Below are 15,836 nucleotides of genomic sequence, written 5' to 3' on the forward strand. Positions count from 1 at the left end.
ACATTTAACATGTGTGGCTACCCAGCCATTAGATTACTCTAAAAATTACAAGAAAGAGCCAGCCAGCTGTAGTGTATACCCATGTAGTCCCAGCCAGCTGTACTGTATACCCATGTAGTCCCAGCCAGACGTAGTGTACGCACCTGTAATACTAGCCATCAGAATGCTGAACCAAGAGACAACTTTTATTTCTGGGCTACATGGTGATCCTGTTAGGGTTACATGAGATCCCATCTCAAAAACCATAAAACAAACCATTAGGCTGGGCCTGGTGACTGAAGGCCTAGACCTAACAGCATCTACAGAGCAGAACATGTCACACACACACACACACACACACACACACACACACACACCCTGCAACCTAAAAAAGGTAAAACTGGAATCTAAACTAAGGCAGTCTACAAGCTGTAAGATCTTACCACAGAAGTGTGTGGTGCTTCCCAAATGGAAACTTATCTTACCATTCAGAACACTGATGAAACTTTTTTTTCTGCCTTGCCTGGCTGGCTTCTTTCTCTGAGAAAATGTTATAATTTCATCCAGTCATATTCATTCAAAAGCATACATATTCGGTCACTGAATACATAAAAACTATTCCCATACTCAGCAATCATTGATCCAAAAAACAAGAGTTACAGGCAAGACTATTGCTTCTCTTCATATCCTCAAACCCCTCACTTTCAGAAGAAAAAAAAAAAAACCTAATATTTAATGACATATAATGTGACAAGGACTTAACAAATATTTGTTCATCTAATCTACAAAGTAGTGCACATTATTATTATCATCGCTCTACATATAAGAAAACCAAGGCATGAAAGTTATGTAACAGTCAAGGTTACACAACTAGCAAATGACAGAGGACAAGCAGGACTTAAAGCCAGTCTGTGTCAAGAGTCCAAGCTTTTAACCATCTCGTTAAAATGCCTTCAAAATCCTAGGTGCTACCTCAAGTTTGAGTCTTACACCCAAAACACTCTATAATACTGAATTTGTTCAACTTGGGCTGATAATTCATCTATATATTTGTTCCCTGAAGCTCATGTTTTCTCTTCTCTTACCGCTTTTATAATTTCCTCATATGCACTTCTAGATTTACTTCACACAGACACTTAGACACAATAAATGCCACAAAAGGATGCCACCCATTCAGCTCACCAGAAAGAATAGCTATGGTACTCATCTTCAATAAAGTATCAGTCTGTATACTCAGACATACTTCCTTCTCTAGTAAAGGAAGACCAATCCATAACTTTTTCAATGGCTAGCCTGTCATTATAAAACTTCCTCCACTGATGTCTATCAATTACTTGCTCTGTCATCTTTACTATCCTCTTCTCTACTTAGGTTCCCATACTTGAGAACCCCATTGCCCTCCAGCAGCCTTCTTGCATATACCCCCCCCCCCGCCCAGGTTATCCCGATAGTTCCCATCCCCCCCCCCCTTTATGCTTAACGCAGTTATGACCAATGGCTCACAAGTTACTGGTGACTAGGAAACTGTTCTGGTATTCTTCAGTATCTAGCACTTCTGAAAACGTTCTCTTCCTTCCCTAGAACCTGAGGTGCTCCTGCCTGCTCCTCTTCTCAGTTTTCTAATCTCTTCTCTTGGTTTCTTTTATTGTCTCCCTTTTCTCTCACCTTTAAGCTTGATGCTCTCTAGAATTTCAGCCCTGTTTCTACCTCGTCTAAATCAATGTCCTATATAAATAAACTAAATCCAATTCTTCTTCCCTACCACCTTTAATTTTTTAGTGAACAAATTTAATTCAATTCACGATAAAGAACAGCAATGGATTAAAATGGGGAGGGTGAAGTATAGTAAGCAATAATATTATGAACAAGCATCGGAGGCCATTATCAAAGTTTCCATGAATATTTCTTTGAGATCAGAAAACCAACTCCTCATATTTTATTGACAGTTTGTAGAAACTGATCAAACTAGAAACCAACCATTTTAGGTATATGAACCTATATTTAACTTTGTCTACTACTGCAAGTACATTTCTAGGTATCAGAAAGTCAAAGCAAGAATATATACCATAGATTATTGCATACGTTTGGAAATGATATTTTAAATCTGTAAGAGGAATTTGTGCAGATATACCACAGTACGATAATTTAGAGACTCATGGCTCAAACTTAAACTAAACTCTCAAGGTAAATTCTGTAATGTGATGTGTGCTGCTTTCCAAAGAACCACACCTGTGACATTGTTACCTTCATCCTAAATAACAAAGGGCAGTTACCACCATTTACATCCATGACTCAACTGCGGATGCACCCACTCCTGCCAACAAACAGATAAGGGTGCTTTAATCTATAAAAAGAAGTGTGAATAAAGCTCATTTTTACAACCTCTCCAGCAGATAAGCCATAACACACAGTGACACACTAGCTAGACTTATGGACTAGAGAGATCTTCTATAACGGGAGAAAAAGGCATCTGGCATTTCCTAATAAGCCACACTGATTTAGTAAGGAAGGAAAAAAAAAAAAAAACTTCAGCAAACTCACTTTTAAAAATCCTACTGTGCTTTCTGAATGCCCTGTAAGAGGCTATAGGAAGAAGCCCAGGAGACTCCCAGCTACCTCTCTCAACACTGGCAAAAGGAGTCAGCAACCGGCCTTCAGGGTATGTGACAAGTTAAGGCACGGCAAAAAAAAGAACAGGAGAGCCTTTAGCCAAAAAAAGTACCCATATTTTAAGAAAAAGAAAATGAAAGTGATTTGCCAACTATATGAAGGAACTTGAAGGTGTAGCCAGTCTAACTGAAAGAGACCTGAAAGCTACTCAGATTGTCTGATAGCAGGTGACATGTTTCTAACGTATTTTTATTTAAAAAAAATGGAAAAAAGAAATATTTTTTTTTCCATTTTTCCTACAAAACTCCCTGTACTCTCGAATCTGTGACAGAAAATAGAACAGAAGATGAAGTGAAATGGCCGGACGGGACATCAGAACAAGACAGCAGCTGCAAACACATTTCAAGGCCAAAAGGCTCCATAATCAAACTACACCTCTAAAAACCCCTATCAGACATTTCTGACGTCTGCACAAATCCCCATTCGTATCCTTTTTTCCTAAATCTCCTAAAATGAAACCACTAGCTTTTTGTCTACAACATCCTACAAACATCAGTATCTTTAACCTACATCATTGCTCCCCTGTAGTGAAAGAAGGCTTTTATGGAGGGCAGCTGGAGGAAGGAATGTGATGGGGAGGGGTCGTGCAAATAACACTGCAGCTCAGACACTAGAAACGCGAACACATCCCCTTAGGACTCTTGCGAATTCTCTGCTCTCCATGCATTGTGGTCTTATCCCTCTCTACCCATGCCTCCTTTCTCAACAATACACACGTGTCATGACAGACCAGCACCATCACCCTCGCTAGTGTTAACCGATACGTATCCATCTTCTGTACCTTCCCTCCTTCCCCTCCAAAAGACCGACACACACACACACGCGCACAGACACCGTGGCCACCACACCCTCTTATCACCAAAGTGCTTTTACCACCAGCATCCAGCCCTGACTGAAAGCCGGGTGCTAATTACATGGACACACAGGCACGGGTGCGTGTACACACACACACACACACACACACACACGTGGGGGGGGGTGCACACGGATGCACACGCGGCAAGGAAGGACGCCCGGGAGACTCACCTGGAGGCCGGGTACCCAGTGCTGCTGCCGGCCTGGTCCCTGTCACTGAGCGCAGTGGTGTAAATCCTCCGGTAGCGATCCGCCAAGGCCCGGCCTGACAGCAGCAGCTGATACTGACCCCGGGAGTCCGTGGCAGGCAGCCCCAGCCCCAGTCCCGAAGCGGCCACCGAACCGTCAGGAACCGGCATGAACAGCGCCCCCGGTGCCGGGGAGGAAGAGATGGTGGCGGCTGCAAAGAAGCCGTCCCCGCCGGGCCCGGAGGAGGCGGCGGCGGGGGAGGCAGTCGCCGCGCACATCATCATCCTCGCCGCCGCCGCCTCGTCCCCGCGGGCCGGGCGGGCAGGCACGCGCGCGCCCTCACAGACTCGGCCAACGACGACGGCTGTAGCGGCGGCCTCGGGCGCCCGCAGCAGGGACACTACAAAGACAGCGACCTTCTCCGCCGCCGCCGCCTTCTCCTCCTCCTCCCCACGCCGCCCTCGCCGCTGTTGGGGCCACTCATCTAACCCCGCCACCCGCGGAGTGTGAGGAGGAGGCGGTGCCGCCGCCGCCGCCGCCGCCGCCGCCGCCGCCGCCGCTGCTGCCACCGCCGGAGTTGCCCGCAATGGGAGGCGGCCGGCCTCACTGAGCATGCGCGCCGCTCCGCACATGCTCAGTCATAGGACCTGGCTCTCCAGCCAGCCCCACCCCCTCCGCCCCGGCTCCCTCCGCCTCCTCCGAGTTGTGGGTATCCAGAGGCGGAGCGGTGCCAAAGCGACGTGAAATCCGCTGCTCCGGGTTTTACTAGCAGCACGAGGAAGAGCCTGGACCCTGCTGGGGAAGCTGTCAGTGGAGGCGCTCTTCAGGTAACCAGGTTCTCTCCAGGTGGGAGAACCCAGACCTGACAAAAGGAGGTGACTGTCAGTCGCAGGACTCACAGCTCTGCTGTGGCCTGTACCCAGGTCCGCGCTGCCAACGCAAAGATGAACTGGGCCGGCCGAGTGCTGGTCAGGGCACATTAGCCTTTGGCAATTTTGGGGGAATGGCTGGGGTGGGGGGGATTATCTTTGAGCCTCTTAAAAATAGCTTTGATAACCAGGAGTCACTGTGACTAGCTTCTGTAATCTCAGCAGTCGGGGCTCTGAGGAAGAAGTTCGAGGCTACCCTGGGCTACGTAGTGAGTTCCTGGCCTGGGCTGTGAAATGGGAACCTATTTTTAAAAAGCAAAATACAAATGAAATAAAACTCTGACTGCGAAAAAGAGTTAGTAATGAGTTCACTCATTCCCCTCACCCCCGTGAAAATATAATTAGACATACTTGCAAGCCAGCGTCATTCCCAAATTCTTGCTGTCAGTATTTCTATCAGAGATGAATCTTCTTGCAGTTATTTTTCTCAAATATTGTTTTAGTGGCTCCTGTCTTAACTTAAAGCTGGGTTTTTATATTGACAGTAGTCACCTAGTGACTTGTCTTTTTCTGCCTAGAGTTTTAAATTACCAAAAATGATTCTTGAGTATGACCTGAAACTACAGGCATGATTAAGACGATCTTCTCTGTGCCAAGCCTAACGTTGCTCTTACCATTGTTTTCTACAGAAATGTAACAGCTACTCACTGGACTCTTATATCTTACCTTGAAGAAAGTTCCACCTCAGTATTTGAAACTGCAAACAGGAAGTAGGGAAGTACATTGATTCTAACTGGATGGATAAGGATGCTGAATCTTTATTGGAGCTTTAAATGATAGGCTTATCTAACTTAGATTAATATTTTAAAAGCTCTCTAGACATGGTACACTGAAAGCACAGGCAAAAGCAGACACGAGGAGTCAATATTTTAATACCTGTTCAGCAGGTTTTTTTCATTTACCTTGTTTCTTCACCTATATTATAAATCCACTCATAAATTCTTGTTTTCACGTGTGTCTTCCTCAATTACTACTCTGGGACTTTATTCATAAGCATGTAGCCTGGGTTGTAAGATTTCTGTCCTGAGGCTCCAGGGTAGGAAGTTCCAGACTCCAGTGTTAAACAGGAGGCTTCCTATTCCACCATTGCTCTGGAGTGAAAAAACAAGGCACCGAGGTAGAGGCAGCTGGCCCCTGAAGGTCAAACAGATAGGATTTGCCGCAGGAGCCAGAATAGGTTACCTAAAAGAATTTGAAATCAAGCGACCTTGCATCCTGACTTAGCTTCATTAATATTTATCTTTGGATAAGGTTCCCTTCTTTAAACAATATCTAAAACACTGTCTACCACATAAAGAGGATGGGGGGAGCATGGGGTGTGCCGGGAACACAGGATGATAAATGATGACACCAGACAGACTCTTAAAGCGTGGAAGATGTCTATCATATCATGTGGCAATCTATCCCTGGAAGGGCGATGCACATCGGACAAAGCCTACTAGACTTTTGCTCTGGGTGGGAATGGTTATCTGAGCCAACCCACTGACTGCATGTCCGGGGATGGAGGTAAACAGATGTCATCTGATGAGTGTAGGGTCTCATCTGGGACAAATGTCTAACTGGGGTGCCTATGATATATCAAAGTGGACCTAGCCTCCAGGTTCTCCCAGCGTCTCTCAGCCCTGTTACAGGGTATGACTGGCATACACCACCTCCTGCCCTAAACTTCACCAGCCCAGGGGCTGGGCTGCTCTTCCCCCTAGCCGCCCTTCCCTATATAAATCCAACCATTTTGGTTACCCTGCCCTTTTTGTCTACCCTCTACCCTCTTGGCCTCTTGGTTTCCTGGCTCTCTCCTGCCCTCTCCCCTCTCCTCACATGGTCTAGTTCAGGAAAATGTTCACTCTGGATCCCCCCCCCCACCCCCGCAGATGTCCCCGCCTCTGGCTATGCTCTCATATCTACAATAAACTTTCTCTTCGACCACAGTTAGGAACGTATCCTTCCTTTTCTTCTTATTTTTATTTTATTTTATTTTTTCATTCACAGAGGAGCTTTCCTGGTGAGGGCTTAGGTTAGAGTGTCTAGTGCATACCTACTCTTGCTCTGGTCTCTGGGTTCCGCCCACCTCTTCCTGAATTTCGCTTTGGCCCTTACAGTTCGTTACAGAAACAGACTAGCCCCTTCCTGAGCTTTCTCGGTGCTGACAAAACAGGGCAACTGGATTTTTCTTCCGAAACTAGATGCCACTGGGTTGCACCACTAGGCGTGCGCAGAGCCCCACACATGCTCACTTAGGTATGGCGTTCTGTTGCGGTTGGCAGCGTTTCCTTCCACGGCAGCGGCAGTGGTCGCCCTACTCTAAATTGATAGTCAATGCAACGGGGTTTTTCCCTCCTCCTCTTCCTGCCTCTGCACTGCACTGCTTTTTCCCCACTTGGTTCCTGCAATTGCCACTGCTACTGCCTGGGCTGCTGGGTGCCTTGGAAATCTTCCCTGGGAGGGCGGGGAACAGGACACGGACCAAAAAGAAGAGGGTTTTTGGAGTCACCATTCTACTGTCAAGGGGACGAAAAGGAGGGGGTGAGGGTCTCCATGTCAAATCATGAAGACCACGTTAGTCATCCCTGTAAAGCTTTGATTGTTTGCACCAGAAGCCAAGGAAGAACTCTACTACAGCTAAACGTCCTATGCAGCCCGAGTGCTGGCGGAAGGGGGTCTATGCAAAATGAAAGAACAGAGAGGGTTTGGAGTATGTTTTCAGTCCCTTTGAGCAGCTCGTGTCCTTTGGGTGCTGCCATTTTAGCTTTAGCTGCAGCGGTGCTATGGCTGTCTGTACACTGTGTTCCCCGGGTTGCAGGAGAGGGGGGCCACTCTGGTATAGCCGGGTGTCAGGTGAGGCTGACCCCAGTGCATGACGCATTTGCCTTCAAAGAACAGTGTACAACCAAGGCTGATTCTGCCTTGGCCCGTTTTATTGTGGGCATATTTTTCTGCCTTTGTGGTTGATAGTCTCATTTCTCAAAAGACTAGTCTGTCGTCCTGTAATGAGAACGTGGCTTCATCTTTCACGTTTAGGATTCCAGGTTTTCGCCATTCTTTTCTATTTGGCATTGACTGGGCTTTTTAAACTTTGTCCCATTAACATTTTTTTCTTTTCTGTATGTTAAAAAAAATTTTTTTAAAGAAAGTTACCTTTGCTAGTGTAGTAAATTACAAGGTAGGAGCGTGTAAAATAAGAAAACAAGCTGACTTTCATTTAAATAATCAATATACTAGCTGGGCATAGTCATGCACAGCCATAGTCCCAGAGGAGGAGGCTGAGTTAAGGCAGAAGGATTACCATAAGTCCAGTGAGACCTTGCCTCTAAAATAACAAAAATATCTTTTTAACTAAATATCAATGATAAGCTTCCAACACAGGAAGCATGTATACTATGGAGCACAAAGGAGATTGAAAATGTTGGGTCACAAGTCTTTGTTTTTTCCTGTACGATAACATACAAAAGCATTTAAAAACAAGATTGGTACCCAGAAGCATTTTAAAACAATCTTGGTAGCTAAGAACAATTTGTTGAAGAGGGTCAGTGAAGAAATGTCTCCTTCTTCAGTGACTTTCACATTTTAAGGGTCATAAAATTCTGCATTCTTAGAAGCTGTGATGATATTCCAATTTAAAATATTTCAGATAGCACTGATAGCATAATATACAATATTAATAGCACAATTGTTTATAATAAACAATATACAGACTAACGAAGTAACGAATTCTTCAATGTTTATTGACTTTTAAGAGGCAGTCTCTGACTGTGTGCCCCAAGGTAGCCCCAGACACACCTGGTCTCAGGCTATCTTCTGAGTGACTGGAACTACAGGCGTATCAGGCTTGATATTCTTTTCAATATCTGTCATTCAGGTGCTTTCATCTATAACCATGAATATCTAATGCTTTTTTATATTAGTCTTTAAATCTTCCAAATATTCCTACAGATAACACACTGAGTTACATACTAGGAGGACGGAGTTACATTTGGACGTTTTCACTCCTCAAAGGTTGCTTGCAAATATTACTTCAGGTGTGTGAATTCCTTAATCTATGTGGATGCAAATCACAACCTTTTTGAAAATCATGTTTGTGGTGTATTGCCAGAGTATGCTTTCTTGACCAAGATAGAAAGTCCTGTAAGATATAACTCCACTAAGGGGAAAATTAAACCATACTTTTCAAGTTTGAATGCTTCTCTGTAAAGCCAAGGGTGGTGGTTACATTTGTAGTAGCAACACTTTGGAAGCTGAGGCAGGAGCATAGCTGAAAGTTTGAGTAATCTTGATTTATATTACTGAGGTTAAGTATATTCAATTGTAAACATTTAAACACTAAAGGACCACTGGAATCTGTGTATAGCACAACAGTGCTATTTCTCAAATAGAACAGGAGTTTAGAAATCCAGAGTAGAAAAATAGCCATCCTGATCCCAAGACCCCTTAGAGTATATCCTTCTCAGGGACCCGAGTCTCAACAGTGTCATGGTTCCACCAGAAGACCCATAAGAGCCCCCGCCGGAATATTGAATTATACTTAATTTAATTCACATCTTAGTTCAAGAAACTAGGGAAGAGGGGACTCTGTCTTAGCAAAAGTAACTAACCTATTTCTTCAAAGATAAATGGGGCTGTGGTTGCATGTAGGAATGGAGAGTATGTGTAACATACAAGTAGGTTTTCTTGGTATTTGTGACTGGGTTTTAGCGTTAAGTCAAGTGAATCTCTACGGCGGAAGGAGGACCACCAAGACTAGTCAAAGTTGTAACTTGTAGAATAGTCGGTAAGGCACTCTAGTAGCATTGTAGAAGAAGAGCCTTCTGAGCTCCAGCGGTACCCGATTTCCACAGGGGAAACAGCGCTCCCACAGAATCTCGGCTGTGGGGTGGGGGTGCGGGGGGGGCGCTCTGCAAGAGAGACTGGGTGTGAGCAATGTCAGGGATGGACTCAATAGCCTCAGCCGCACTGAGTGTTCACTCCACCCCTCCCTTGGGGTTCAGCCTCTTGGCTCTCAGAGCACTGGCTGATGACAGCTCACAGGGGATGGTGAATGTCTGGTGGTATGGAGTGTAGTGTGCTCCAGGTAACTTAGCACTGTAATTGTAAGGCCGTTTTCATTAATTTGGTAGCCAAGTCCAGAAGAACCAATGCGTCTCTTTCTCCTTTTTTGCATTTTGATTGGATATTTTATGTATTTACACTTCAAATGTTATCCCCTTCCCCCCCTCTCCTATTCCCCCTTCCCCTTCCCTCTGCTTCTATGAGGAAGCTCCCCTCCCACCCACCCAACTCCCACCTCACTGCCCCTGGCATTCCCTTACACTGGGGAAAGAAGCCTTCACAGGACCAAGGGCTTCTTCTCCTATTGATGCTGGGCAATGCGGTGCTCTGCTACATATGGAGCTAATGCATCTCTTTCTAAATGACCCTCTCCGTTCAATGCATACTTCTAATTAATCTTACGTCTTTACTATTTAGTTCCTAAACATAATCTCTAAGTAGATGTTTGCTTCACAGGTGGCTTCCTGGAGAACATAATGTATGAAATTACTCTAATCAAAAGGCATAAAATTTCAGTGTATTTTTTAAACTTTTTTTTTTCTGAGACAGGGTCTCACCACCCTTGGCCGACCTATATAACTTACTATGCAGATCAGGCTGAGCTCAAACTCATAGACTCCCCGCCTCTGCTTCCTGCAAGCTAGGATTAGAGGCGTTCACCACCACACCCAGCCAAACATATTAATGACAATGTTCATGATACACCGAGATCGTTTTTTTACTTACCGAAAATTACTACCATTATTCCTTTTTTTGTGTGTGGTGTTAAGGATTGAACTCAGGGTCTCACTCATGCTAGGTAAGAATTCTACCCCTAAGATACACTCACATCCCTTGAAAGTTTTGCTCTAAAATTAATTACTTAGAAAACGTTTTTCGGGGTTGGAGATTTAGCTCAGTGGTAGAGCGCTTGCCTAGCAACCGCAAGGCCCTGGGTTCGGTCCCCAGCTCCGGAAATAAAAGAAAAAAAAGAAAACGTTTTTCATCTGCCTGTTACCTCAACAAAGCTGGGTCAAGAGGGTCACAAGTATTCTTGGCCAGCCTGGGCTACAGTGAGTTCACAGACAGCTTACTGACACTTCAATACCAGCAGCAAGGCGAGTTACATACGATGCCTCATGGCTGCAACCCCACCACTTGGGAGGCTGTGGCAGGAGGATTGCTGTGAGTTCAAGGCTGGTCTGAGCTACACATGGCAAACAAAACAAACTGAACAGAAGCAGGAAAGAAAAACAGTAGGAAGAGGGCTGGTAGAGTAATGGCCTAGCGTCTGTGAGACCCACCTATAACTCCCAGGACTAGAAAAATGGTAAAAAGAGAAGAGAGAGAAAAAAAAAAAAAACTTTTCTCTAAACCTCTTCTTTTTCATCTTTTAAACAACTTACTTTTTAATCATGAAATTTTCAGCACAAGTTAAATGGACATATATTTTTCACAATTAGTTTTGTGGTATAAAATGACAACTGTTTTGTACCATATCCCGTCCCCCCATCACCAACTATTTTCGTGGGGCTTAAATATTTATGATTTTAACCTTTTATGATTCTTTTCCATGAGAGATGGCATTTATATCCCCTTATGGGGTACATTATAATAATTTAATACATGCGTATAATATATATTAGTCAAATCCAGGAAGTAAGCACTTTCATATATCTAAATATTAATCATTTTATGTGTTGGGAAGTTTTTACTCCAAATATTTTGGAAGACATCATAAATTGTTTTAACCAACGGTGCTTCACTGTGTCACAGGAAATCAGGAGTCCCCTGTCTCTGTTTGGAGTCCCTTAAATTCTCTTTGCTCCCTTTACCTCAGTTCTACCGAGTCCCTTGTATCCAGGATCCCTCATATCTAAGGTTCCCTGTGTCCAGGACTCCCGCCCCCCATTGTTTCATGAGGTAGGCTTCTTGGTCTCTACAAATGAGTGAGAACATGTGGTGTGTCTCTGCAGCTGATGTACTTCATGTCACTTAGTGGTCTCATGGTTCATTCTTGTTGCTGCCAGTGACAGGACTTCAGAGTTTTTGTGGCTGAATAATTCTCACGTGCTGCCCTTTCTTTACCATTTAATCCACTGGTATGAATCTAGATTGATTCCACACCTTTGCTCTTGTGAATGGTGCTGTAATAAACATTAGAACACAAGGAAACGTTTGGCAGAATGCTTTTTTCCCCACATAAGGATCTACTGAGTAATGAAATCTCATTTCACTCAGTAATGAAATGGATCACATGGGAATTTTATTTTTAAAGCATCTTCATACTGGCCGTTGTTTATGTCCCCTAGTTTGTGTCCCTACCCGAGGGAGAGAAAATGACAAACTGTCCTCAGTGAATACAGTCATTCCCCCACTTACATACACACCTTTGCCTCTGATTCTGGCTCACTTCACCCTTTTCTGCACCCTATGATTCTGTGAAAGCCCCCTCTGCAATGAGTGTCGCTTAAGTAATTGGAGGTGTGACAGGACACTTCCAGAGTATGCATGAGATTCCAGGTCTAAAGTCCAGCACTGAACAGCAGAAACCTGCTTTAAAAGTCTACTTGAAACCCTTGCTAGAGTGATTAAATCCAGTTGCCACAACAGATAAACCCAAGCAGTACCTCCCAGATCCACTCTGGCCTTTGGATGAACTTCCTTGTGCCCCAGGAGGCTGGCTCCAGGGAACAGTGTCAGCTGCACTCCTTGGAGGCCCCATGCTGGGTCCAGCTAATGAGAGAGCTTTCTCAGGAGACTGAAGAGTGGAGAAGAGGCACGTCAAGGTGTTTTCTTTTCAGATTCCATGCTTCCTCAGCACCTCCAGCAATGGATGAGTCAATTTCTCTCTAGGGCTCCTGCCTGGCAGCTCCTCCTGGACTCCACTGTCAGAACTTCCTGTCTCCCGTGCTCCCCCACACCCCGCTCCCGTGGTCATTTCTGAGAGGCATCCTTTCATTGAAATCTATTGCTTTGCACTATCTGGGGCAGCTTGTGTTCAAGAGAATGTGGCCACTACACCTCACCAACTTTACTCACCACGTAGCCGCAGGCCAAAGCAGGCTAGATAGTATCCTGTACTCTTGGAATGTTACGGGTGGGATACGGAGTCTCCAACAGGAAGGAGCAGGACAGCGAGTTGAAAATTTGCATAAAATGCCGAGAGCCAGGTTTGAAAATACCTTACATCATTTCCCCATGATTCCTGAAGGTAGAGTAAGTCGCAGGCACCCCGATAACCAGCAGGCTGAAAAGTGACAAGACTAAGGCATGTCTGCTGGCTTCTAAATTAATTGGTTTCTCTTTATTTTAATTCTGTACTTTACTTATATAGTATTGACTAAAAACATGTTCTCTGAACCCAAGTAAACTCACGCCTCTTAGCAGTAGCATGAAGAGCAGAAATAAACGAATGAGAAAATACAACATTAGGGTTTCTCCAGTTATTAGGGTGTATGATTCTTTTATTATTATTATTATTGTCTCTATCTTTGTTAAATTGGGTATTTCTTATTTACATTTTAATTGTTATTAGAGGTGTATGATTCTTATGAGACATATAACATCTATCTTTTCTCCCGCTGAAATACTTATTTTTGCTTTAAACAAATCATTAGGAAGATTTATATAGGTATTAATATATTTTGTTTGCATATCTTCCTATGTGTAGTTTTGATATATCCACCATTTAATATTTGAATTAACCTAAAATTATTCCTGTTTTAAAATTAAATCATTCAAAAGTATTTCCCCCATGTTGTTATTCCTATTAAAAAAATAAAAACGTAGCTATTAGGCCTTTTAGTAATCCCATCCTAGTATACACATATTTTACCCTACAGCTTTCTTCAATGTTCTATTCAACTATAACTACCCACAGTCTGTTTCTGTGGTGGTCTGTTCATGTGTGTGTTTTTTAAGAATTTATACTTTCATGGTATAGATAATTAAATATTATCATTAAGCTAGTCTAGAAATCCACAAACCAAATAAATTCACTTTATGTCTTTTGCCGTAAGCTCTGAAAAATGTTACCCCCTGTTTCTAGTCGATGGAAACTACCTTCTAGCTAGTGACAGATGTTGACATTTGGTTCTTTTGAATGGGTGTGTTTCTCTGGTCTGGATGGCAGATGCTGCCCGCCTGCTTTGGTAGACACTACACTCCTTGCACACTAGACAGACCATTGTCTAATGAACAGATGCTCCCCTCCTGTTGAGGTTAGATAGGTGTTACCTTGAGTCTGCTAGGGGAGCAGAAAGGTGATGTCAGCCTTCAGCATCAACTCAGGAGCGAACAAATGAGAGGCTCGGCTAGTTACCACTGGCGTAAGTGTATTATGGGCAGAATGCAAGCCACAGTTACTTAGATACTGTTGCCACAGTAGACTCAGATAAATGCTAAATATCTGTTGTCTTTCTTAGCATAATTCAAGGAGGGCACAAGGAGTCCATTTTTATATCAAGTTTTGTCTAGATGACTTATAAATCTGATCACTGCTGTGGGAATTCACAGAGAGAAATTTCCTGAATAAGCCATCGATCACATCTACCTCAGTTTTAATACGGTCAACTATGTCAGGTTCATTTCTAGTAAGGCAAAAGTTAGTTTTTTTTGTGGAAGTTAGTGCCAATTAATCATTCATATGTAAAATACTGGCATCATGCAACACTGGAGACTGTTACAGCTATTTTTTTTTAACATGTCTCCTCATCAATCCTTTTCTTCCCACAGAAATTATAAAGACTTTCCTCAATGGTGTAAAAAGTTTAATTTTGTATAAAGAAAAGTATAATTATAAAATGAGATAGCAGTAAATCCTAGAACTCAGCTCATTGATATTATTTATGATATAGGTTCATAGTGAATTTGAGTTAATGTCCTGAGAAATTCTTTAAATCTTACTTAATAATCAATGTAAGACTCCTAAAAAGTGAACTTGACATTTTCTAAATATATTCATAAAATTCAAGAGAAAAAACAATTTTGCAGGGCTGGAGCAGTGTCTGAGTGGCTAAGAGCACTGGCTCTGGTTGGTGACCAGCACCCACATGACTCATAATCCACTGTAACGCCAGCTCTGGGGGGGATCTATGCCCTCTTCTGATCTCTGCTCACACAAATATACATTCAGACAAAACATCCATACACATAAAATAAACATAAATAAATTTTGAAAAGATTTTGTAAAGAAAATGACTTTTGCAGTGGAAGCATTGGTGCCAAGTGTTTGCATCCACTCTTTCCCTACTGATTCATATCATAGGCATTTATCACAGACCAGAATCATCCCTAAGACAGATTCTCTTTACTCAGACATAAGATTAACCAGACAGGCTAGGTTTCTGGTCTCTAGGCAGGGGCACTAGATCCAAACCACCCTTCCACCCATCACCATGACTGGCCCAAGGGTCAGTCCATGTTTGCCTCCTTACTACCCCCTACTCCCTCTTCAGGGAGGACTCATATTTCCAGCTCTACTGGTTCTCTGTCCTTCCCTGGGAGGCTCCTAGATTCACAATGCTAACTCCACCCTGTGATCTACCTCAAGACCTACTAAATGATTGGCTCCTGACTTCCTGGCCAACCCCCAATCCCTCCTCTTTAGGTGAGGACCCCAGACATTCCAACCACCCCACATCCTTCCTTTAGCCCTTTGGGGGCATCTCTATGCAAGAGGCCCACTATTCACACCACTCCTCCAGATATGGACCCTATGCTCACACCAACAATTATATACACCCCCCACACACACATTCACGCACAGACGCATGCATGCACCATTGATAACACATTACCTGCCTCAGAACCATGTATTCCTGCCTGCCTTGTGGTTCCCCCTCTGCCCCTATCTCCTTAGGTAGGGATCTTAGACTTGCATGGACAACTTTACTGGCTCTCACCACCAGAGAAGTCTTGAGAAACTCCCCTACACTCCTGAAAATTGACTGCGAACATCTAATCTCTACAAGGTCTGCTTCTGAGAGAAGGTCTACTTCACTTAGCTTGAGCCAAACTGGGACTGCTTCTGACACTCTGTTGGAACATGAACACTGAATCCCCACAAGACAGATCCTAAGCCCTAGGAAACTCGGCTATAACCTGACAAGTAGGGTAGCAAGCAACTCAACTTTGAACGCCCACACAACAAAGGGAAGACAAGATTGCCAAACTGAGAAACACTACCAA

At 43.8% G+C, this 15,836-nt stretch overlaps 1 protein-coding gene and 1 long non-coding RNA gene across 23 annotated transcripts in view; one reads left to right on the forward strand and one right to left on the reverse strand.

Moving 5' to 3' along the window:
- Mycbp2 (MYC binding protein 2) overlaps positions 1–4,325 on the reverse strand; it is a 238,066-nt gene extending 233,741 nt beyond the window's left edge. For 15 of the 16 annotated variants that reach the window (NM_001106055.2, XM_063274171.1, XM_039093195.2 and 12 more), the window contains exon 1: positions 3,676–4,325. In NM_001106055.2, coding sequence (NP_001099525.2) covers positions 3,676–3,977 — 302 coding nt within the window. In that variant the 5' untranslated portion in view covers positions 3,978–4,325. The remainder of the gene's footprint in view (positions 1–3,675) is intronic. The other variant, XM_039093197.2, reaches the window with a different exon arrangement.
- LOC108352959 (uncharacterized) overlaps positions 4,292–15,836 on the forward strand; it is a 30,540-nt gene continuing 18,995 nt past the window's right edge. For 5 of the 7 annotated variants that reach the window (XR_010058225.1, XR_005494404.2, XR_010058229.1 and 2 more), the window contains exon 1: positions 4,292–4,520. This is a non-coding gene — a long non-coding RNA (uncharacterized LOC108352959). Of the gene's footprint in view, positions 4,521–8,552; positions 8,639–15,836 lie in introns of all 7 variants that reach the window. The other 2 variants (XR_010058226.1, XR_010058227.1) reach the window with 1 other exon arrangement.

Source organism: Rattus norvegicus, chromosome 15, assembly GCF_036323735.1.
Source record: "Rattus norvegicus strain BN/NHsdMcwi chromosome 15, GRCr8, whole genome shotgun sequence".
Taxonomy (NCBI): domain Eukaryota; kingdom Metazoa; phylum Chordata; class Mammalia; order Rodentia; family Muridae; genus Rattus; species Rattus norvegicus.